At 45.2% G+C, this 22,607-nt stretch overlaps 1 protein-coding gene across 1 annotated transcript; it reads right to left on the bottom strand.

The window, feature by feature from the left end:
* Positions 1-227: 227 nt before the first annotated feature.
* LOC139582571 (calmodulin-1) lies at positions 228-22,605 on the bottom strand. Its single transcript, XM_071412695.1, has 6 exons — positions 22,245-22,605; positions 16,998-17,028; positions 14,952-15,095; positions 9,359-9,465; positions 7,263-7,398; positions 228-1,243 (listed from the first exon to the last, which is right to left on the bottom strand). The coding sequence occupies exons 1-6, from the start codon at positions 22,245-22,247 to the stop codon at positions 1,215-1,217; spliced, it is 450 nt and encodes a 149-aa protein (XP_071268796.1). The 5' UTR covers positions 22,248-22,605; the 3' UTR covers positions 228-1,214.
* Positions 22,606-22,607: the final 2 nt, after the last annotated feature.

The following is a 22,607-nucleotide window of genomic DNA, read 5'->3' as shown; positions in this document are numbered from 1 at the left end:
TGTGGTAATGCTAAGTTTAACACTGTCACATGACACTTTAGCCTACAAAGGATAAAGAGTGATGTTGAGTAATTGAGTTTGCTAGGACTATTATTGAAATATGCCTAATGGATCTTTATCAGATATTATCCAATATCAGTTGATATTTGGCAATAGATAAAAACCTGTCACGTGTGGTCAAACACGACATCTTATCATGTCCCTAAAATAACCACACGAGAAACCCGTTCAAAGTCCACGGTATTTTTTTTATTTGAAAAAAAGAAGAAAAAATAAATGAAGACTAGCATGTACAACTTGGAATGAATGTAAAGTGAACTCAGATGAACAGTGGATAAGACTCGTGCTGAAACTCCTACGTACAGAATGCATACTGCAGGTAAACACAACCTCTCCACACTCCTGTCCGAGTCGAGAAAACTGAAGAAAGCAAAAGGTGAATCTCCCTTAGAGCCAGAAAGATGAAAAAAACTAAACTTAGCTCCACCATAAGCCTCCTTATATCCCTCCTATTCAGAACAGGTACACACACATACCTAACATGGACCTCCAAATAACATAACAAAAAAAAAAAAACATGCCAAACATTTTGAAAATGTAATATATTTTTTTTTAAATATATATATTTTAAATCTAACATACAAGTAAGTTCCATTCAGCTTTCAGCTTGAATAAGAACCATTTTTCCTTTCATATACCATATCACTAGGATTCCTCTCCAAATACAACTGTACCAGACCAACGATGCCCCTGTGGAATCAGCACGCTCTGATTGGCTGCAGGGAGTGCTCCAGTCACAAGCTGCATGCATAAAGACCAGAAAACCGAGAAGAGAAAGAGAGACGGCCAGACCAAACAATACCACTAGCAGATAGATGGAACCTGGAAGGGGTTAGAAGGTTCCATGGGATCCAAATGCCTTGCTTCGCTTTGAAGGTAGTTATTACAGGGTTTGTATTTGCATCTTTAAAGTACTAATGCTGAAGTCATTTTTTTGGGGGACAGGGTCACTAACCATATCATGCAGACACTTTTTCTATACGTTTTATATCTTTTTTTTTTCTCTGTGTGGAAAGAGATTTTATTTCAACATTTTATTATTTTTCTATAGAGAAACAGTATGAATAAATGAAAACAGTTTTTTCCCCAAGAGGTAAGTAAAACATAATTATTTTTTTTCTCTCTAAGAGGGAACAGGGCAAGTCGGGCGAGGTTCACTTTGCAGTCATCATCTGTACAAACTCTGTAGGAGAGAGAGAGACAGACAAAGAGAGAACACAAAGACAAAGATTAGGAACGTACTGTAGCTCATTGGGCCCCATTAGCCCAGGACTAGGCGGGGCAGTCACCTGCTAAATTGTTTTATTCATTTTTCTTTTACATCAAACAGTGTAGGAACAGAACACACATCATTCTAATTAATGTCCCGTTTCCAAACAGCTTCCATGTTCACCTCATTAAGCTTATTTCATTAAAAAGTCACTGCACTGTGAATACAACACAAACACAAAGTCTTTCAAACGCTTATAGAGAACATACTGTATGGTGTTTAATGGCACAATGCGGGAGGGAGGAGGGAGTATGGAAGCCAAGATGTATGGACTGTTTATTGTGTCGACAGCTCCTTCTAGAATATTAGAACAGTGTAATGCTCTGTCTCCTTCTAGAATATTAGAACAGTGTAATGCTCTGTCTCCTTCTAGAATATTAGAACAGTGTAATGCTCTGTCTCCTTCTAGAATATTAGAACAGTGTAATGCTCTGTCTCCTTCTAGAATATTAGAACAGTGTAATGCTCTGTGGGAATAAGAGTGAAAGAGGAAGAAAGAGAGACAGAGACAGAGAGAGACAGAGAGAGACAGACAGAGACAGAGACAGAGACAGAGAGAGAGAGAGAGAGAGAGAGAGAGGGAGAGAGCACAAGAAAAAGAGTAAAAGGCTGCCTTCTAGCATGGTGACGATGATTCATTCAAATGGCCTCATGGCATCTCCATCTTGGAACGGTTCTATCTAATAAGGGGTGAGAAGGGCGTGCTGTGGGATTATTAAAGATACTCTTTGAAGAGGTAGGGTTTCATGTGCTTTCAGAAGATGGACAGGGACTCTGCTGTCCTAGCATCAGGGGGAAGCTGGTTCCAACATTGTAGTGCCAGGACAGAGGAGAGCTTGGACTGGGCTGAGCGGGAGAAGACCAAAAGGTGGCTCGGGTTGGGGTGTAGGGTTTGAGCAGAGCCTGAAGTTAGAGAGGGGCAGTTCTTCTTGCTGCTCCGTAGGCAAGTACCATGTTCTTTTAGTGGATGCGAGCTTCAACTGGAAGCCAGTTGAGTGTGCGGAGGAGCGGGATGACATGGGAGAATTTGGGAAGGTTGAACATCAGGCAGGCTGCGGTATTCTGGATAAGTTGCAGGGGTTTGATGGCACAAGTGGGGAGCCCAGCCAACAGTGAGTAACAGTAGTCTAGACGGGAGATGACCAAGTGCGTGGATTAGGACCTGCGCTGCTTCCTGTGTGAGATAGGGTCGTACTCTACGGATGTTATAGAGCATGAACCTGCAGGAGCGAGTCTCTGCTTTGATGTTTGCAGAGAATGATAGGGTGCTGTCCAGGGTCACACCAAGGTTCTTTGCACTCTGGGAGGGGGACACTGTGGAGTTGTCAACCATGATGGAGAGGTCTTGGAGCGTGCAGGCCGTCCCCGAGAGGAAGATCTTGAGTTTGGTTGAGCTTGAGGTAGTGGGCCGACATCCAAGCTGAGATATCTGCCAAGCACGCAGAGATGCGTGTCGCCACCTGAGTGTGAGAAGAGGGGAAGGAGAAAAGTAGTTGAGTGTCATCCGCATAGCAATGATAGGAGATCATGTGAGGATATGACGGAGCCGCGTGACTTGGTGTATAGAGAGAAGAGGGTCTAGAACTGAGCCCTGGGGGACACCAGTAGTGAAAGTACGTGGTGCAGACACAGATCCTCTCCATGTCAACTGGTAGGAGTGGCCTGCCAGGTAGGATGTAATCCAGGAGTGTGCAGAGCCTGAGACTCCCAGCCCTGAGAGGATGGAGAGGAGGCAGAGCCTGAGACCCCCAGCCCTGAGAAGGTGGAGAGGAGGATCTGATAGAGCCTGAGACTCCCAGCCCTGAGAGGGTGGAGAGGAGGCAGAGCCTGAGACTCCCAGCCCTGAGAGGGTGGAGAGGAGGATCTGATGGTTCATGGTGTCAAAGGCAACGGATAGATCTAGGAGGATGAGAACAGAGGGAGAGTCAGCTTTGGCAGAGTGGAGAGCCTCCGTGACACAGAGAAGAGCGGTCTCGGTTCAGTGACCCGACTTGAAGCCTGACTGGTTAGGGTCAAGAAGATCATTCTGAGAGAGATAGCGAGAGTGTGTCAGAGACAGCATGATCAAGTATTTTGGAAAGAAAAGAAGGGATACTAGTCAGTAGTTTGACATCAGAGGGGTCGAATGTTGGTTTCGAGTAGGGGAGCGACTCAGGCCATTTTGAAGTTGAGGCAGCCAGTGGTAAAAGGTGAGCTCCAGGGCTGGCACTGACCGTTACATGTAGCTGGTTATAGATGAAAACGGACTGAAACAAAGAAGGGTTACCTGGACTTATAATAAAGACACAGATGTTTTGTATACCATTGCAAATCGATTTGAATCTTTCTGTTGTGAGCCCTAATGAACACTACACATAGCTAGTCTGGCTCAACTACTGTCCTTCACAGTTGACCTGTTTGTCTCCCATCTAATAACCACTGCCACATGTGGCTTGGTTAGGTGTAGACAAGAGGGAAATATAGTATTCTTTCTAACAAAGATATCTACAATGCCTTTAGAAAGTATTCATCACCCTTCACTTATTCTACATTTTGAATTTTAAAATTGAGATATCATTATTTTTTGCCTACCTTATAATGTCAAAGTGGAATTATGTTTTTCAATTATTATGTAAAGTTGAAATGTCTTGAGTCAATAAGTATTCAACCACTTTGTTATGGCAAGTCTAAATAAGTTTAGGAGTAAAAATTTACTTAAAAAGTCACATGTTGCATGGACTCACTCTGTGTGCAATAATAATGTTTCACGTGATTTTTGAACGACTATCTCATCTCTGTACCACACACATACAATTATCTGTAAGGTCCCTCAGTCGAGCAGTGAATTTCAAACACAGATTCAACCACAAAGACCGGGGAGGTTTTCTAATGCCTCACAAAGAAGGGCACCTATTGGTAGGTGGATAAAAATAATAAGCAGACATTGAATATCCTTTTGAGTATGGTGAAGTTATTAATTACACTTTAGATGGTGTATCAATACACTGTCACTACAAATACACAGGCGTCCTTCCTAACTCAGTTGCCGCAGAGGAAGGAAACCGCTCCGGGATTTCACCATGAGGCCAATGGTGACTAAAACTGTTAAGTGACTGTGATAGGAGAAAACTGAGGATGAAACAACATTGTAGTCACAATACTAACCTAATTGACAGAGTGAAAAGGAAGCCTGTGCAGAAAAAATATATTCTAAAACATGAATCCTGTTTGCAACAAGGCACTATAGTAATAGTGCCAAAAAAATGTTGCAAAGCAAATTACTTTTTGCCCTGACTACAAAGTGTTATGTTTGGGGCAAATCCAATACAACACATTACAGACTACCACTCTCCATATTTTCAAGCATAGTGGTGGCTGCATAATGTTGTGGGTATGCTTGTAATCATTAAGGACTGGGGAGTTTTTCAGGATAAAAAAAATTAATATAATGTATCTAAGCACAAACAAAATCCTAGAGGAAAACCTGGTTCAGTTCTCTTTCCTCCAGACACTGGGAGGTGAATTCACTTTTCAGCAGGACAATAACCTAAAACACAAGGCCAAATCTAGACTGGAGTTACTTACCAAGAAGACAGTGAATGTTCCTGAGTGGCCGAGTTACAGTTTTGACTTAGATCTACTTAAATCAATGGCAAGACCTGAAAATGGTTGTCTACCAATGATCAACAACCAATTTGACAGAGCTTGAAGAATTTTGAAAAGAATACAAAAAAAGTGGGCACATATTGCACATGCCAGGTGTGGAAAGCTCTTAGAATGACTTACTCAGCTGAAATTGCTTCCAAAAATGCATCTACGTAGTATTGACTCAGGGGTGTTAATAATTATGTAAATTAGATATTTCTGTATTTCATTTTCAATACATTTGCTAACATTTATAAAAACATGATTTCACTTCATCATTAGGGGGTATTGTGTGTGAATAGAAAAACCTATATTTAATCCATTTTGGATCTCGGGCTGTAACACAACAAAATTTGGGATAAGTCAAGGGGTACGAATACTTTCTGAAGCCACTGTACATATACTTCAGGATGTTGTGTATCCCTAGAAATAATCAGAATGGATGTAAACATTACAGTTTTGAAAACAATGTTGAAAAACTTACCCCAGGCATGGGGTAAGTTGAGCTGCAGGACACGGTAAGTTAAGCCGCCTACACATTTCTGTACTGAATGAAATCTCACCACTACCTTGTAAAAACCATGTCTGACTTTAATTCCCAACCAATGCAACACAATCACATCGCTCGTTTGCCTTTTAAATCACCTTTCAACACCTAACACTTAAAAAAAATGTTTTATTTAATTTTTAAATAATGTATTTCTATTTTATTTACATAGGACAGGCACTGTCGTTACCTCATATCCCAGCGATAATGCCTCGCATTACGCCTGGAAAGAAAACACTTTAATTTGCTCAACTTGCCATTGGCTAAACCATTGGCTCAACTTACCCCAAGGAAACATTTTGCCCACACAGCTACAAGGATGCACTTTCATGCTAGGTTTAGGACCTCATATTGAAGGTTATAGAGACCCCAACTGATGTATAGAACAACCTTTAAATGATCTACTTTGGTTTAGATACAAGCATCATGAAACCTCTAACACAAATTCATTTGACTTGGTGAAAATTCATTTTTTAGACCTAACTTGCTTACCACTTTTTCAATGTGGTTTCGGTAACACTTTACTTGACACCCAGGGCCATTGCGCCTTATGACACGGCCATTGCGCCTTATGACACGGCCATTACGCCTTCTGACACGGCCATTACCTTGTCATAGTATGCCATAACAGCTGACATAACCTGTTATAATATGGTCATAACACTGTCATGAAATAGTTAGACCTGTTGTGATATATATTGCGTTATTTTCTGGCTGGTTATGACACCTACATGAGTGTCAAAACCCACAAAACAAGGTAAAACATTCCATTACACCATAGCCTACTTGTCAACAGTATGTTTATGTTATAACATTTCCTGAAAATGTACAATATTGAAATATCATTGCAATTGATGTCCGACATGCACCTAACAGAGGCCCCTGCTCTGTTGCTGATGACTGGGATGAATGCAGGAGCAGATTGCAGGATCAGGACAAGACACCCTCTTTTTGACTGATGATTGATAGGCCTATCACATACATGCCCTTCTATCTGGCTTATATACTTATGATGGTCATAATGTGTATTTTCTTAGTCTAAGTAAAGTGACACAGGATGGTCAAAATGCTTCTTGACAGTGTCAAAGTGTATTTTCTACAAGTTATTTAAAATATGAAGGAAAAACTACATGACTGTAAATAATTCATTACAACAGACACAAAGGATTTATGAAACAAACTTTCAAAACGAAAGGAAACTTCTTTGCAGGGAAAAGAACTCATTTGAAAAAAAATTGGGTTTTGAAACTCTTATGTAGGTGTCATAACCAGCCATTAAATAATGCAGTATAGGTCACAACAGGTGTAAATAAGGGTCATGACAGTGACCATATAATGACAAGTTATCAGCAGTTATGACATACACTACATGACCAAAAGTATGTGGACACCTGCTCGTCAAACATCTCATTCCAAAATCATGGGCATTAATATGGAGTTGGCCCCCTCCCCTCAACTTACCCCACTCTCCCCTTCTGCCCTCTTACCTTCATAGTTGACCTGTCTGTCTCCAATCTAATAACCACTGCTACATGTGGCTGGTTCATCATACAGGGCTAGGTGTACTGTCCTCGTACCTTCATAGTTGACCTGTCTGTCTGTCTCCAATCTAATAACCACTGCTACACGTGGCTGGTTCATCATACAGGGCTAGGTGTACTGTCCTCGTACCTTCATAGTTGACCTGTCTGTCTCCAATCTAATAACCACTGCTACATGTGGCTGGTTCATCATACAGGGCTAGGTGTACTGTCCTCGTACCTTCATAGTTGACCTGTCCGTCTCCGTCAATGTCTGCTTCTCTGATCATCTCGTCGACCTCCTCGTCTGTTAACTTCTCCCCCAGGTTTGTCATGACGTGGCGGAGCTCTGCAGCGCTGATGTAGCCGTTTCCGTCCTGGAGACACAGGAGAGAAGGAATCCCATTGGGGGAGAATAGATGGAAAGGCATTCCCATTGGGTGAGCAATCAGGATATAACCGAGAGGCAAATCCCCATTGGGTAATGATGAGTGGAGAATTAAATCCCATTGGACGGTTAATGATACAGTGGGGCAAAAAAGTATTTAGTCAGCCACCAATTGTGCAAGTTCTCCCACTTAAAAATATGAGAGAGGCCTGTAATTTTCATCATAGGTACACTTCAACTATGACAGACAAAATGAGAAAAAAAATCCAGAAAATCACATTGTAGGATTTTTTATGAATTTATTTGCAAATTATGGTGGAAAATAAGTATTTGATCACCTACAAACAAGCAAGTTTTCTGGCTCTCATAGACCTGTAACTTCTTCTTTAAGAGGCTCCTCTGTCCTCCACTCGTTATCTGTATTAATGGCACCTGTTTGAACTTGTTATCAGTATAAAAGACACCTGTCCACAACCTCAAACAGTCACACTCCAAACTCCACTATGACCATGACCAAAGAGCTGTCAAAGGACACCAGAAACAAAATTGTAGACCTGCACCAGGCTGGGAAGACTGAATCTGCAATAGGTAAGCAGCTTGGTTTGAAGAAATCAACTGTGGGAGCAATTATTAGGAAATGGAAGACATACAAGACCACTGATAATCTCCCTCGATCTGGGGCTCCACGCAAGATCTCACCCCGTGGGGTCAAAATGATCACAAGAACGGTGAGCAAAAATCCCAGAACCACACGGGGGGACCTAGTGAATGACCTGCAGAGAGCTGGGACCAAAGTAACAAAGCCTACCGTCAGTAACACACTACGCCGCCAGGGACTCAAATCCTGCAGTGCCAGACGTGTCCCCCTGCTTAAGCCAGTACATGTCCAGGCCCATCTGAAGTTTGCTAGAGAGCATTTGGATGATCCAGAAGAAGATTGGGAGAATGTCATATGGTCAGATGAAACCAAAATAGAACTTTTTGGTAAAAACTCAACTCGTCGTGTTTGGAGGACAAAGAATGCTGAGTTGCATCCAAAGAACACCATACCTACTGTGAAGCATGGGGGTGGAAACATCATGCTTTGGGGCTGTTTTTCTGCAAAGGGACCAGGACGACTGATCCGTGTAAAGGAAAGAATGAATGGGGCCATGTATCGTGAGATTTTGAGTGAAAACCTCCTTCCATCAGCAAGGGCATTGAAGATGAAACGTGGCTGGGTCTTTCAGCATGACAATGATCCCAAACACACCGCCCGGGCAACGAAGGAGTGGCTTCGTAAGAAGAATTTCAAGGTCCTGGAGTGGCCTAGCCAGTCTCCAGATCTCAACCCCATAGAAAATCTTTGGAGGGAGTTGAAAGTCCGTGTTGCCCAGAAACAGCCCCAAAACATCACTGCTCTAGAGGAGATCTGCATGGAGGAATGGGCCAAAATACCAGCAAGAGTGTGTGAAAACCTTGTGAAGACTTACAGAAAACGTTTGACCTCTGTCATTGCCAACAAAGGGTATATAACAAAGTATTGAGATAAACTTTTGTTATTGACCAAATACTTATTTTCCACCATAATTTGCAAATAAATTCATAAAACATCCTACAATGTGATTTTCTGGATTTTTTTTCCTCACTTTGTCTGTCATAGTTGAAGTCTACCTATGATGAAAATTACAGGCCTCTCTCATCTTTTTAAGTGGGAGAACTTGCACAATTGGTGGCTGACTAAATACTTTTTTGCCCCACTGTATATATATATATATAGCGTCACCATAACAGGAAGAGTTTGACGATGTGTTTATTAAAGGTGGGTACATCTTATGAAAGTTGACTGTTTACTAGTTTAGAACGAAGCACAATTGCGTATGATGATAATAGTATCTACTCTCCAAGGACGGGGGGGTTTGCCAAAATTGTACATGTAAAACTGGCACTGAATACATGTAGTACCTTACCTTGTCGAATACCCTGAAGGCTTCACGGATCTCCTCCTCGCTGTCTGTGTCCTTCATTTTTCTGGCCATCATGGTCAGGAACTCTGGAAAGTCAATGGTACCGTTGCCTGGATTGCAGGAGACAGAACTACCTCATTCAGTTAAAGGTGCAGAGCGCAATACATATCCAAAATGGTGCTATATATTCATTGGCTATGTCATAGCTGATTTGTAATTTACACACACACAGGCTCAGAGAGGCCCCTGCTCAGAGAGGCCCCAGCTCAGAGGCCCCTGCTCAGAGAGGCCCCAGCCCATGAGCTTCATCAGCAGAAGATTTTCATTTAGAATGGAAAATGAATGTGTTTATGCAACAAATGTGAAAAGCATCAAATCGATTTGTTCTCGAATCAAAACGGATCGTTTATGTATCGTATCGGAACCCATGTATCTAGATAACGACCTGTTAACTAACACTCAGGGACACAGACAGGGACACAGACAGGGACACAGACAGGGACACAGACAGGGACACAGACACTCAACTAGGTGTGTGAGTGCATGTGTGTGTTTAGACACTAGGTAGCAAGGCAGGAAAAGCACCACTGGAAGAGGACGTCTGGAGTGATGAGAGCTGACTGACTCTTGGGTATGACTCTGCCTGTGGCGTACGAGAGGGGGAGATGGAGTGGGTGGGAGAAAGATGGAGCAAGGGAGAGAAGAGGAGAGACGGAACTAGTGGGAGATGGTGTGATTATATAGGCTATATAAGGAGGCACTGCTATTGCAAATTATAGGAAGCAGACTCATTCTATTGTCTGTGACGATATTCATTCCACAGGCTAGCTTTTCCTAGGCAAGGCAGAAAGGCCTCTAAAAAAACAGCTGAAACCAATGAAATCCAAATATTTTTCACATGAGGAGATAACAGTGAATGATAAGAGAAACACTACTTCAGAGCCTCTCTCCTCTCACAGAGACCAACTGCACAGCTCTCTGGGGTAAAGCCTCTCTCCTCTCAGAGACCAACAGCACAGCTCTCTGGGGTAAAGCCTCTCTCCTCTCAGAGACCAACAGCACAGCTCTCTGGGGTAAAGCCTCTCTCCTCTCAGAGACCAACAGCACAGCTGTCTGGGGTAAAGCCTCTCTCCTCTCACAGAGACCAACAGCACAGCTCTCTGGGGTAAAACCTCGCTCCTCTCAGAGACCAACAGCACAGCTCTCTGGGGTAAAGCCTCGCTCCTCTCAGAGACCAACAGCACAGCTCTCTGGGGTAAAGCCTCGCTCCTCTCAGAGACCAACAGCACAGCTCTCTGGGGTAAAGCCTCTCTCCTCTCAGAGACCAACAGCACAGCTCTCTGGGGTAAAGCCTCTCTCCTCTCAGAGAGACCAACAGCACAGCTCTCTGGGGTAAAGCCTCGCTCCTCTCAGAGACCAACAGCACAGCTCTCTGGGGTAAAGCCTCTCTCCTCTCAGAGACCAACTGCACAGCTCTCTGGGGTAAAGCCTCTCTCCTCTCAGAGAGACCAACAGCACAGCTCTCTGGGGTAAAGCCTCGCTCCTCTCAGAGACCAACAGCACAGCTCTCTGGGGAAAAGCCTCTCTCCTCTCAGAGACCAACAGCAAAGCTCTCTGGGGTAAAGCCTCGCTCCTCTCAGAGACCAACAGCACAGCTCTCTGGGGTAAAGCCTCGCTCCTCTCAGAGACCAACAGCACAGCTCTCTGGGGTAAAGCCTCGCTCCTCTCAGAGACCAACAGCACAGCTCTCTGGGGTAAAGCCTCGCTCCTCTCAGAGACCAACAGCACAGCTCTCTGGGGTAAAGCCTCTCTCCTCTCAGAGACCAACTGCACAGCTCTCTGGGGTAAAGCCTCTCTCCTCTCAGAGAGACCAACAGCACAGCTCTCTGGGGTAAAGCCTCGCTCCTCTCAGAGACCAACAGCACAGCTCTCTGGGGTAAAGCCTCTCTCCTCTCAGAGACCAACAGCACAGCTCTCTGGGGTAAAGCCTCGCTCCTCTCAGAGACCAACAGCACAGCTCTCTGGGGTAAAGCCTCTCTCCTCTCAGAGACCAACAGCACAGCTCTCTGGGGTAAAGCCTCTCTCCTCTCAGAGACCAACAGCACAGCTCTCTGGGGTAAAGCCTCTCTCCTCTCAGAGAGACCAACAGCACAGCTCTCTGGGGTAAAGCCTCTCTCCTCTCAGAGACCAACAGCACAGCTCTCTGGGGTAAAGCCTCTCTCCTCTCAGAGACCAACAGCACAGCTCTCTGGGGTAAAGCCTCTCTCCTCTCAGAGACCAACAGCACAGCTCTCTGGGATAAAGCCTCTCTCCTCTCACAAAGACCAACAGCACAGCTCTCTGGGGTAAAGCCTCTCTCCTCTCAGAGACCAACAGCACAGCTCTCTGGGGTAAAGCCTCTCTCCTCTCAGAGACCAACAGCACAGCTCTCTGGGGTAAAGCCTCTCTCCTCTCAGAGACCAACTGCACAGCTCTCTGGGGTAAAGCCTCTCTCCTCTCAGAGAGACCAACAGCACAGCTCTCTGGGGTAAAGCCTCGCTCCTCTCAGAGACCAACATCACAGCTCTCTGGGGTAAAGCCTCTCTCCTCTCAGAGACCAACAGCACAGCTCTCTGGGGTAAAGCCTCTCTCCTCTCAGAGACCAACAGCACAGCTCTCTGGGATAAAGCCTCTCTCCTCTCAGAGACCAACAGCACAGCTCTCTGGGGTAAAGCCTCTCTCCTCTCAGAGACCAACAGCACAGCTCTCTGGGGTAAAGCCTCTCCCCTCTCAGAGACCAACAGCACAGCTCTCTGGGGTAAAGCCTCTCTCCTCTCAGAGACCAACAGCACAGCTGTCTGGGGTAAAGCCTCTCTCCTCTCAGAGACCAACAGCACAGCTCTCTGGGGTAAAGCCTCTCTCCTCTCAGAGACCAACAGCACAGCTCTCTGGGGTAAAGCCTCTCTCCTCTCTCAGAGACCAACAGCACAGCTCTCTGGGGTAAAGCCTCTCTCCTCTCAGAGACCAACAGCACAGCTCTCTGGGGTAAAGCCTCTCTCCTCTCAGAGACCAACAGCACAGCTCTCTGGGGTAAAGCCTCTCTCCTCTCAGAGACCAACAGCACAGCTCTCTGGGGTAAATCCTCTCTCCTCTCACAAAGACCAACAGCACAGCTCTCTGGGGTAAAGCCTCTCTCCTCTCAGAGACCAACAGCACAGCTCTCTGGGGTAAAGCCTCTCTCCTCTCAGAGACCAACAGCACAGCTCTCTGGGGTAAATCCTCTCTCCTCTCAGAGACCAACAGCACAGCTCTCTGGGGTAAAGCCTCTCTCCTCTCAGAGACCAACAGCACAGCTCTCTGGGGTAAAGCCTCTCTCCTCTCAGAGACCAACAGCACAGCTCTCTGGGGTAAATCCTCTCTCCTCTCACAAAGACCAACAGCACAGCTCTCTGGGGTAAAGCCTCGCTCCTCTCAGAGACCAACAGCACAGCTCTCTGGGGTAAAGCCTCTCTCCTCTCAGAGACCAACAGCACAGCTCTCTGGGGTAAAGCCTCTCTCCTCTCAGAGACCAACAGCACAGCTCTCTGGGGTAAAGCCTCGCTCCTCTCAGAGACCAACAGCACAGCTCTCTGGGGTAAAGCCTCTCTCCTCTCAGAGACCAACAGCACAGCTGTCTGGGGTAAAGCCTCTCTCCTCTCACAGAGACCAACAGCACAGCTCTCTGGGGTAAAGCCTCTCTCCTCTCAGAGACCAACAGCACAGCTGTCTGGGGTAAAGCCTCTCTCCTCTCACAGAGACCAACAGCACAGCTCTCTGGGGTAAAGCTAACCTCATTCTCTACTTCCTCTGTCATGCACTCTGCTTGTTTGGTAAAGAATCTATAGCCATACTGTTGACATCACTATGAGGCAACTGAATGTACAAAGAGGAGAAAGGAGAGGAATAATCAGTGGCCCTGCTGTTGAGAACAAAGAGAGAACTTTGGATAGATACAGCGAGCCAAGCCACGGTGAGATCGATCAATATGGCAGTCCGATCGATAAGGCCCCATTTACCAAAACCCTAGACGCTGACATCACCTCAGTTTGGTAGAACTGACCAGCCACCTAGATGACTGACAGGACATCACCTCAGTTTGGTAGAACTGACCAGCCACCTAGATGACTGACAGGACTTCACCTCAGTTTGGTAGAACTGACCAGCCACCTAGATGCTGACAGGACTTCACCTCAGTTTGGTAGAACTGACCAGCCACCTAGATGACTGACAGGACTTCACCTCAGTTTGGTAGAACTGACCAGCCACCTAGATGCTGACAGGACTTCACCTCAGTTTGGTAGAACTGACCAGCCACCTAGATGACTGACAGGACTTCACCTCAGTTTGGTAGGTCTGACCAGCCACCTAGACGCTGACAGGACTTCACCTCAGTTTGGTAGGTCTGACCAGCCACCTAGACGCTGACAGGACTTCACCTCAGTTTGGTAGGTCTGACCAGCCACCTAGATGACTGACAGGACTTCACCTCAGTTTGGTAGGTCTGACCAGCCACCTAGATGCTGACAGGACTTCACCTCAGTTTGGTAGGTCTGACCAGCCACCTAGATGCTGACAGGACTTCACCTCAGTTTGGTAGAACTGACCAGCCACCTAGACGCTGACAGGACTTCACCTCAGTTTGGTAGAACTGACCAGCCACCTAGATGACTGACAGGACTTCACCTCAGTTTGGTAGAACTGACCAGCCACCTAGATGACTGACAGGACATCACCTCAGTTTGGTAGGTCTGACCAGCCACCTAGATGACTGACAGGACTTCACCTCAGTTTGGTAGAACTGACCAGCCACCTAGATGACTGACAGGACATCACCTCAGTTTGGTAGGTCTGACCAGCCACCTAGATGCTGACAGGACTTCACCTCAGTTTGGTAGGTCTGACCAGCCACCTAGATGCTGACAGGACTTCACCTCAGTTTGGTAGAACTGACCGGCCACCTAGATGACTGACAGGTTCCATTTCCAACATCATTAAGAGTCAAAGACGCTGCCGACTGACATCCAGCATGATCATCCTCATTCTCAATCACTCAAAGTGCATCTCACTATAGGACCTGGTCAAAAGTAGTGCACTAGAAAAGGAATAGGGTGCCATTCATGAGTCGCTGTTGACTCAGCCAGAACTATCTAGGCAGGAGGGAGTTGTGTTGATAAGTTGATGGGTTGGGACAGGCTTCTTGAAGAGCTGTCACTCACCACGGTGACAGGCCTGACTCTTGTTGGTAAAGCGGACACTGTGACAGCGAGCTGGTACACCCCAGCAGCCCGTAAGGCAGGTAACAGTGAGGTTGTCATAAGATACCGAGAGTGACTCAGACAGGCAGAGTGACTAAACCGCTGATGGCACATTCCTAGAAAGATTATGTAGTTCAGCATCCAGAGGAGATAACCAGATACGCTTAGATCCTGCAACTGCAGTTATCTTCTTTTGATGACACAAGACAAGTGTCCGTGACTACCCCAGCTTCCTCTGGCCACTTTCCACCAATCGGGTTTGTCTATAAGCTTCCTGTTTCCTGCCTTTTTGACATATCGAGTGTGTTTATTTCCCCACTCACCGTCAGCGTCAACCTCATTGATCATATCCTGCAGCTCAGCCTCTGTGGGGTTCTGTCCCAGCGACCTCATCACGGTGCCCAGCTCTTTGGTCGTGATAGTGCCGTCACCATCCTTGTCGAATAAGGAGAACGCCTCTTTGAACTCTGTGAGAAGGGAGGGAGAATGAAAGTGTTTCTCTGGCTGTCGCTCAAGGCTTTGGTTGTGGGATGGGTATCACTTTACATGAAGCTATATTTTAAAAGGGAGGATGTAGAGAAAGATAGAGGCATAAATACCATACCCCCCAAAAAATGCTAACCTCCCCAGCTATGGTAATGGTGCTAGGTTAGCATGTCTTGGGTGAATGATATGTGTGTCTGTAACTTTCTCACTCATCATTGTTCAATATTCATTCAGTATTATCTGTAATCATGGTAGCAATCACGTCCACATTAATGTTTAAGTGTTTAGAAACATATTCTATTGCCATTTACAATAAAAGTGACTCCAAAATGACAATACATTAATTACCATTAATTTCTATTGGCCACAAGATTATGTGAAACACAACCAAAACAAACAGCAAATGTGTCCAACATGTTTGTAGAGTCACACGCCTGATGTAGTCAGTGTGTGATATGAATATGGGACCAAATACTCCACTTTTCTACTTTAATACACATAAGTGAATTTGTCCCAATAATTTTGGTCCCCTAAAATGGGGGGGGGGGGGCGACTATGTAGAAAAAGTGCTGTAATTTCCAAATGGTTCCCCCGATATGTATGAAAATACCCACAAATTAAAGATCTGCAGTCTGCACTTTATCCTCATAGTCATTGTGTTATTTCAAACCCAAAGTGTTGGAGTACACAGCCAAAACAACAACAAATGTCACTGTTCCAATACTGTTGGAGCTCACTGGATATGTGAGTGTGTATGTGTGTGGACGTGTATGTATGTTTGTCTGTTGACGTGTGTGTGTGTGTGTGTGTGTTTGTGGACGTGTATGTGTGTGTGTGTGGACGTGTATATGTGTGTGTGTGTGCGTGGACGTATATATGTGTGTGTGTGTGTGTTTGTGGACGTGTATATGTGTGTGTGTGTGGACGTGTATGTGTGTGTGTGTGTGGACGTGTATCAGGTCATTGACCAGGTCCTGCCGGGTAGTTCTGGGCTGATCCCTCACCTTCCTCATGATCATTGATGCCCCACGAGGTGAGATCTTGCATGGAGCCCCAGACCGAGGGTGATTGACCGTCATCTTCAACTTCTTCCATTTTCTAATAATTGCGCCAACAGTTGTTGCCTTCTCCCCAAGCTGCTTGCCTATTGTCCTGTAGCCCATCCCAGCCTTGTGCAGGTCTACAATTTTATCCCTGATGTCCTTACACAGCTCTCTGGTCTTGGCCATTGTGGAGAGGTTGGAATCTGTTTGATTGTGTGTGGACAGGTGTCTTTTATACAGGTAACGAGTTCAAACAGGTGCAGTTAATACAGGTAATGAGTGGAGAACAGGAGGGCTTCTTAAAGAAAAACTAACAGGTCTGTGAGAGCCGGAATTCTTACTGGTTGGTAGGTGATCAAATACTTATGTCATGCAATAAAATGCAAATTAATTATTTAAAAATCATACAATGTGATTTTCTGGATTTTTGTTTTAGATTCCGTCTCTCACAGTTGAAGTGTACCTATGATAAAAATTACAGACCTCTACATGCTTTGTAAGTAGGAAAACCTGCAAAATCGGCAGTGTATCAAATACTTGTTCTCCCCACTGTATGTGTGTGTGTGTGTGGACGTGTATATATGTGTGTGTGTGTGGACGTGTATGTGTGTGTGTGTGTGTGTGTGTGTATATATGTGTGGACGTGTATGTGTGTGTGTATATGTGTGTGTATGTGTATGTGTATGTATGTGTGTGTGTGTGTGTGTATATCTGTGTGTGTGTATATGTGTGTGCGTATATGTGTGTGTGTGCTTGCCCTGTATGTCTGTGTGTGTGCTGTTCATTAAATGAGTCAGCCGTGTTAAAAGCATGCTGGAGTGATTACGCAGTGGTTCCTACCTGCAATCTGTTCCTCTGTTAGCTGATCGGCCTGAGGAAAAAAGAGGGAAAGAAAACCAACATCACTCATTCACTCAATACCAAACTACTTAACCATGTTCTCCTGACTGTCACCTGCCCCACGGCGAGGACACTGTTCAAGGCTCAGACCAGGGACCTCTACAGACCAGTGACTTGGATGGGGAACCGGAATATCCCCCACCTTGGTCCAGACAGAGTCAACCTAGGCCCAGACAGAATCAAATCAAATCAAGTTTATTTTATATAGCCCTTCGTACATCAGCTAATATCTCGAAGTGCTGTACAGAAACCCAGCCTAAAACCCCAAACAGCAAGCAATGCAGGTGTAGAAGCACAGAATCAACCTTGGTCCAGACAGAGGCAACCTTGGTCCAGACAGAGGATACCTTGGCCCAGACAGAGGCAACCTTGGCCCAGACAGAGGCAACCTTGGCCCAGACAGAGGCAACCTTGGCCCAGACAGAGGCAACCTTGGCCCAGACAGAGGCAACCTTGGCCCAGACAGAGGCAATCTTGGCCCAGAGGCTAGACTAGCCTGGGATGTGTTCAGTCAGTGGACACTAAAACATGTTTTTGAAACAGAAAAAGAGTGTTCTTATTGACCAAGCTCAGGTAGTACATAACATTTTCTCCCTTCTGAACATTACCCAGATAAAACACATTTTAAACAGAGTCGGTTCTGTCCTATTTCATGATTTCTAAACTTGGCCCTGGCCTGCTGTAACATGGGAAAAAAATGGCTGTGTATTCAGTTGGTTTGGTCTTCCTGACTACCTCCCAGTTTCTGTTAGTGCTATTTAACAGCTGAGTCAGAGGTGTGTGAGTGAGTGACTTGGCAGCACTCCTTTTTAGTAGTGACCCACAGATGAATGACATCTTTAGAGTTTAGACACACACAGGGCCACAGCTTTCAAACAAACATTCACACAGTGGCAGCAGCAGCGTAGGTCTTACGAAAGCACCTAAAGCCTGTTGGTGTGTGTGTGTGTGTGTGTGTGTGTGAATGGTCAATCCCACAGGTGCCCCCCCCCCAGATTGGGAAAACATGCTTATGATTACGGCAAACAAACCACTGACGTAACTGAGTGCCTGGTGCTGCCAGTGGGAACATACACTCACACACACACCCTCTAAGTGACATTTCCCTGTATGCCAATAGTTTCCATCACCAGGTTTCCTGTGAAATTAGTCACACAGAATAGCAACCAGTTCTGTCCCAATGTAGAATAAATATCCTACAGTACAGTATGTGTCTAGGCTTATAGATAGATCTGTGTGTATTCAATATCTGGGGTTTGACAACACTAAACATAGACCTGCCTCAGTCAACAACATGAATGGTCACGTGACACCATGACACAACCACCACTCCTTGTAGCGTAGGCATACTGTGTGTGGGGTGAGGTTTCCCTTCCATGTGATACGGTCTGTTGGTTCTGATAAATCACACAGAGCAATGGAGGAGGGGATTCATCTGAAGTCCTAGACCTCAAATTACATTATTTTGTTTTGGAGATGCTCTTTAACTTCGGCTGATAGCAAAATACTCTCTACATGTCTCTGATGCTGCATCACTGGCCCAGGTCCATACATTAGCTGACTACTCTCTACATGTCTCTGATGCTGCATCACTGGCCCAGGTCCATACATTAGCTGACTACTCTCTACATGTCTCTGATGCTGCCTCACTGGCCCAGGTCCATACATTAGCTGACTACTCTCTACATGTCTCTGATGCTGCATCACTGGCCCAGGTCCATACATTAGCTGACGTGATTCAATAAAATGGAGGACAATAGCCTTTGCTTTACTTTCCTCATTCTTCCTGTCTCCCTCTGTGAGGTTTGTGAAATGTTGTGTCTATCTAACTGTTCTTCCCTCTGAAAGGCTGGGCGTTGGGTGGGTTCAGTGGCAGAGATCCTGTGGCTGTTTCTCAGACAGTTGGGCCTCACCATGCTGCTGCGCAGCCAGGCCCATCCCTTCCCTTGCCTTTCCATGACTGGGCCTCACCGTGCTGCTGCGCAGCCAGGCCTACACCGGCCCATCCCTTTCCTTGCCTTTCCATGACTGGGCCTCACCGTGCTGCTGCGCAGCCAGGCCTACACCGGCCCATCCCTTCCCTTGCCTTTCCATGACTGGGCCTCACAGTACTGCTGTGCGACCAGGCCTTCTCCAGCCCTTTCCTTTCCCTTGGCATGGCTGGGTCTGCCTGGAACCAGACCCACACTCCTGCTACAGGCCTTTCCCCTCTGGGGCTCCCTCCCTCTCTCTCTCTTTTGGCCAGTCTAGCAGGAAGGCAACAGGGCCTGGGTGGATGCAGCAATCTGCTGGTAGGCAGCAAAGTACTGGTGAATTTACACAACAACAACCCCAACGACCAGACACACACACTCCCTCTGATTCACCGTGTCCAATGGACATGAGGGTGTTGTGTCAACCTCAGTATGGGACTAGAGACGGGACTCAACAGGCTGACACACAGCACCCCCCCCCCCCTAGTATTCTGGTGTCTGTCTTTAGGTTAAAATACAGGCTTGGGCTTACAGCAGTAGCCTACAGGAGAAACTAGCGAGCTCAGTCTGGTATGCAGTGCACCATTCTTCTCAAACATCATTGACAAGGCAGGTATTATTCTGGTCTCTCTACTCTGTGGTGGCAGGGTAGCCTAGTGGTTAGAGCGTTGGACTAGTAACTGAAAGGTTGCAAGATCGAATCCCCGAGCTGACAAGGTACAAATCTGTGGTTCTACCCCTGAACAGGCAGTTAACCCACTGTTCCTAGGCCGTCATTGAAAATAAGAGTTTGTTCTTAACTGACTTGCCTAGTTAAATAAAGGTAAAACTCTCTAGGCTACAGTTTTACAGCAGTAGGCTACAGTTTTACAGCAGTAGGCTACAGGAGAGTGTAGGTAGTGTCAGCGGAGGCACCATACAATATATGGACAATGCAAACCAACAGGCCTCTTTCAAAGGACCTGCTTCCCCTATAGCTTATGAATATGACTCATAACAAAGGAAACCCTTAGTCCCCGGGGAAACACTATACACCCAAACACACACTTTTGTACCGGGAGTCTTTTCAGCTCGTAATGTGCTGTAGGTGTCTTTTCTTTTAGTCCAGCTGGTCACCAACCAGCAACACCAGCAGCTAACTAACTGCTGCCTGCAGGATAGGACCAGGCCACCATATTGACCTGAGTGGTGGTTTGAGTTCAGTCTACAACTGGGTCGTGTTCATTTGGGCACACAAGGGATTTTTTTTTGCAACGGAAATATTTTAAATAACATTATTATTGGAGTCCATCCCTGTAGTCCCTCCCTGTTTCAGTCAGTTTGATGCCTAATGAACGAACACAATCCTGATAGCAGTTTACAGACTGACCCGCCCATGCCTGGATGGGGCCATTTGCCAAGCAAATAAATGATTCAATGCACTGGATCAGATGTCCTCTAAGTTACTCCACATGCACCAGCAAACAAGGCGGGAACAGGAATAGGATAGGCCCGTTTACACTCAGACTACTTACATGACACATCCATCTCAATAGAGACACACTGTTTGCACTTCAATAGCTGTATTGTGTTGGAGTGTACGGTAGGACTACACAGAGGTTCAAGCACAGATTAAACTTTTCAAAAGATCAATTTATATACTCCAATTATTACAGTGGTATGCAACAGGAAACCTAGTACATGCAGTGGTTCAATACCATATATGGGATATTTGTTCACACAGAGAAAAAATGTAGTCTATATGTCTTGACTTCCCCAGAGCTGTGAACGATCCATAGGGCAGAGAATCAACATACTGATTGGGAGAGGCCTTTCCCTGCTTCAACACACCCTGGCTGCATCCCTTCTACATCAGGACTGACATTTGGCTGAGCGATACTTTTATATGGAATTTAATGAACCCGATTGTGGACTGTTTGATAGTTATACAGTGAAGTTTGAAATGCATTGCTGATTTAGTCTGATAATAATTGCCATAAAACAATTTTGTAACTGCAAACGGAAGTTATCCTTGATAAGGAAGACATCAAACAAATAGTGTATTCTGCATTTAAATTAATTTATTCATACCAAACAGCTGTTGCTGTTCTTGCCTAGGCTACTGTACAGTGGGCTGCCTATGTGACCGCCAAAGAGCTTTGGCGACTCGATGAAACGACAAGCATCATAGCATTTGCATTGAGAATTTGCAAAAGACAACCAAATCAGTCGGCATTACATTGACATAAACGGAGCGTGAAGAAGCATCCGAAACATTCTAACTACTGTACTGTAGAACGCCAGCCGGGCAAACTATATACAATGTTGCAATTTGTCTGATTCCTCCCCATTTGAGGTAGATGTTGGGATTTCTGTTACGGATCAGAGGCGATAGATAGATTGTTGCAACTTTCATCATCATCATCATCATAGTCTCTAGGCTGCAAGACAGACAGACAGCACGATGATGCAACATCGACAAAAGCAGCTAATAGACCTATCGAACCACTGAATTGATTAATGTGCCTCAAAATTAGATGCATCTTAATCAATATCATACAGGAGTTGATATATGTAACTCGATCACCAATTAATAAAATGGGTTATCAATCAGACACATTTGACTTCTATCAGCAGCATAGCTACAAGGGCTTGTCCCTCGTGCAGCACTACCCCATATTCGTAGCGCGCTACTCCATTCCAACCTACACAGAGACTCTGAAATGTAATTACTTTTAGATACATATCTATGCTGTAATCGTCTAGTATAACTTGCTAGTTATCCCGATGCTATTAATCTAATAGAATAATTCATTCAATCTGCACTGTGCAGCAACATGGGGCATGTTAGCTACATGCAATGAAGTATCTATCATTGGCTACATGCCCCGATATAGCCACCAAGCCAGCTAATATGCCGTAAGAATTGCGCAGTTATCGCGGAATCCCCGCTCCATTTTATGTATTGCATCGCTACTGAAAACGTCCCTCCAAATCTAATCAACTCAGCCTCTTGAGTCTAAATTAAATATCCCATGCAACGACATAATAGCTGCAAAATAGCACGCTTTTTGATGGTCCTAATTTAAATCCCGGTCAAATAGAATTCTGTAAATCTATGAATGGTAAAATAGAGGATTTCCTCAAATCTTTACCAATACCCTCATTCATTTCCCGTTATATCGTGGCATTGAATGCATTGATAAATGATCTAAAAAGGAATCAAAATACATACCATGTTTGATAGATCTAGGCTGATTATCTATGAACCAGACTACGAGTGTGCTCGTTCTGTAGATGGAGTTTCCACTGGCGGGATAGAGGTGTATACTCGCCGTGGTTAGAATGGGGACTATGTATCCTTCCGCGACCCTAGCCCAGCATGTAGTAGTGGCTAGAAGGGATACAGCTTTTGTTAAAATTTACTTTTCGTAGCAGGTTTAGAATTTACGCAGCAGGTTAGGATAATTAATGTACCAGGTTAGGATGATCAGGTTAAAGTTAGGAAAAGCTAAATCTATGGTTAGCTAAAATAAAAAAAATAAAAAAATAAAAAAAAGTATATTTGACAAAAGCTGTATGCCATCTAGACAATACC

This window comes from Salvelinus alpinus, chromosome 8 (assembly GCF_045679555.1).
Source record: "Salvelinus alpinus chromosome 8, SLU_Salpinus.1, whole genome shotgun sequence".
Lineage (NCBI taxonomy): Eukaryota > Metazoa > Chordata > Actinopteri > Salmoniformes > Salmonidae > Salvelinus > Salvelinus alpinus.
Note: the sequence above shows the minus strand (reverse complement) of the source record. Positions and strands in the feature narration are given on the sequence as shown.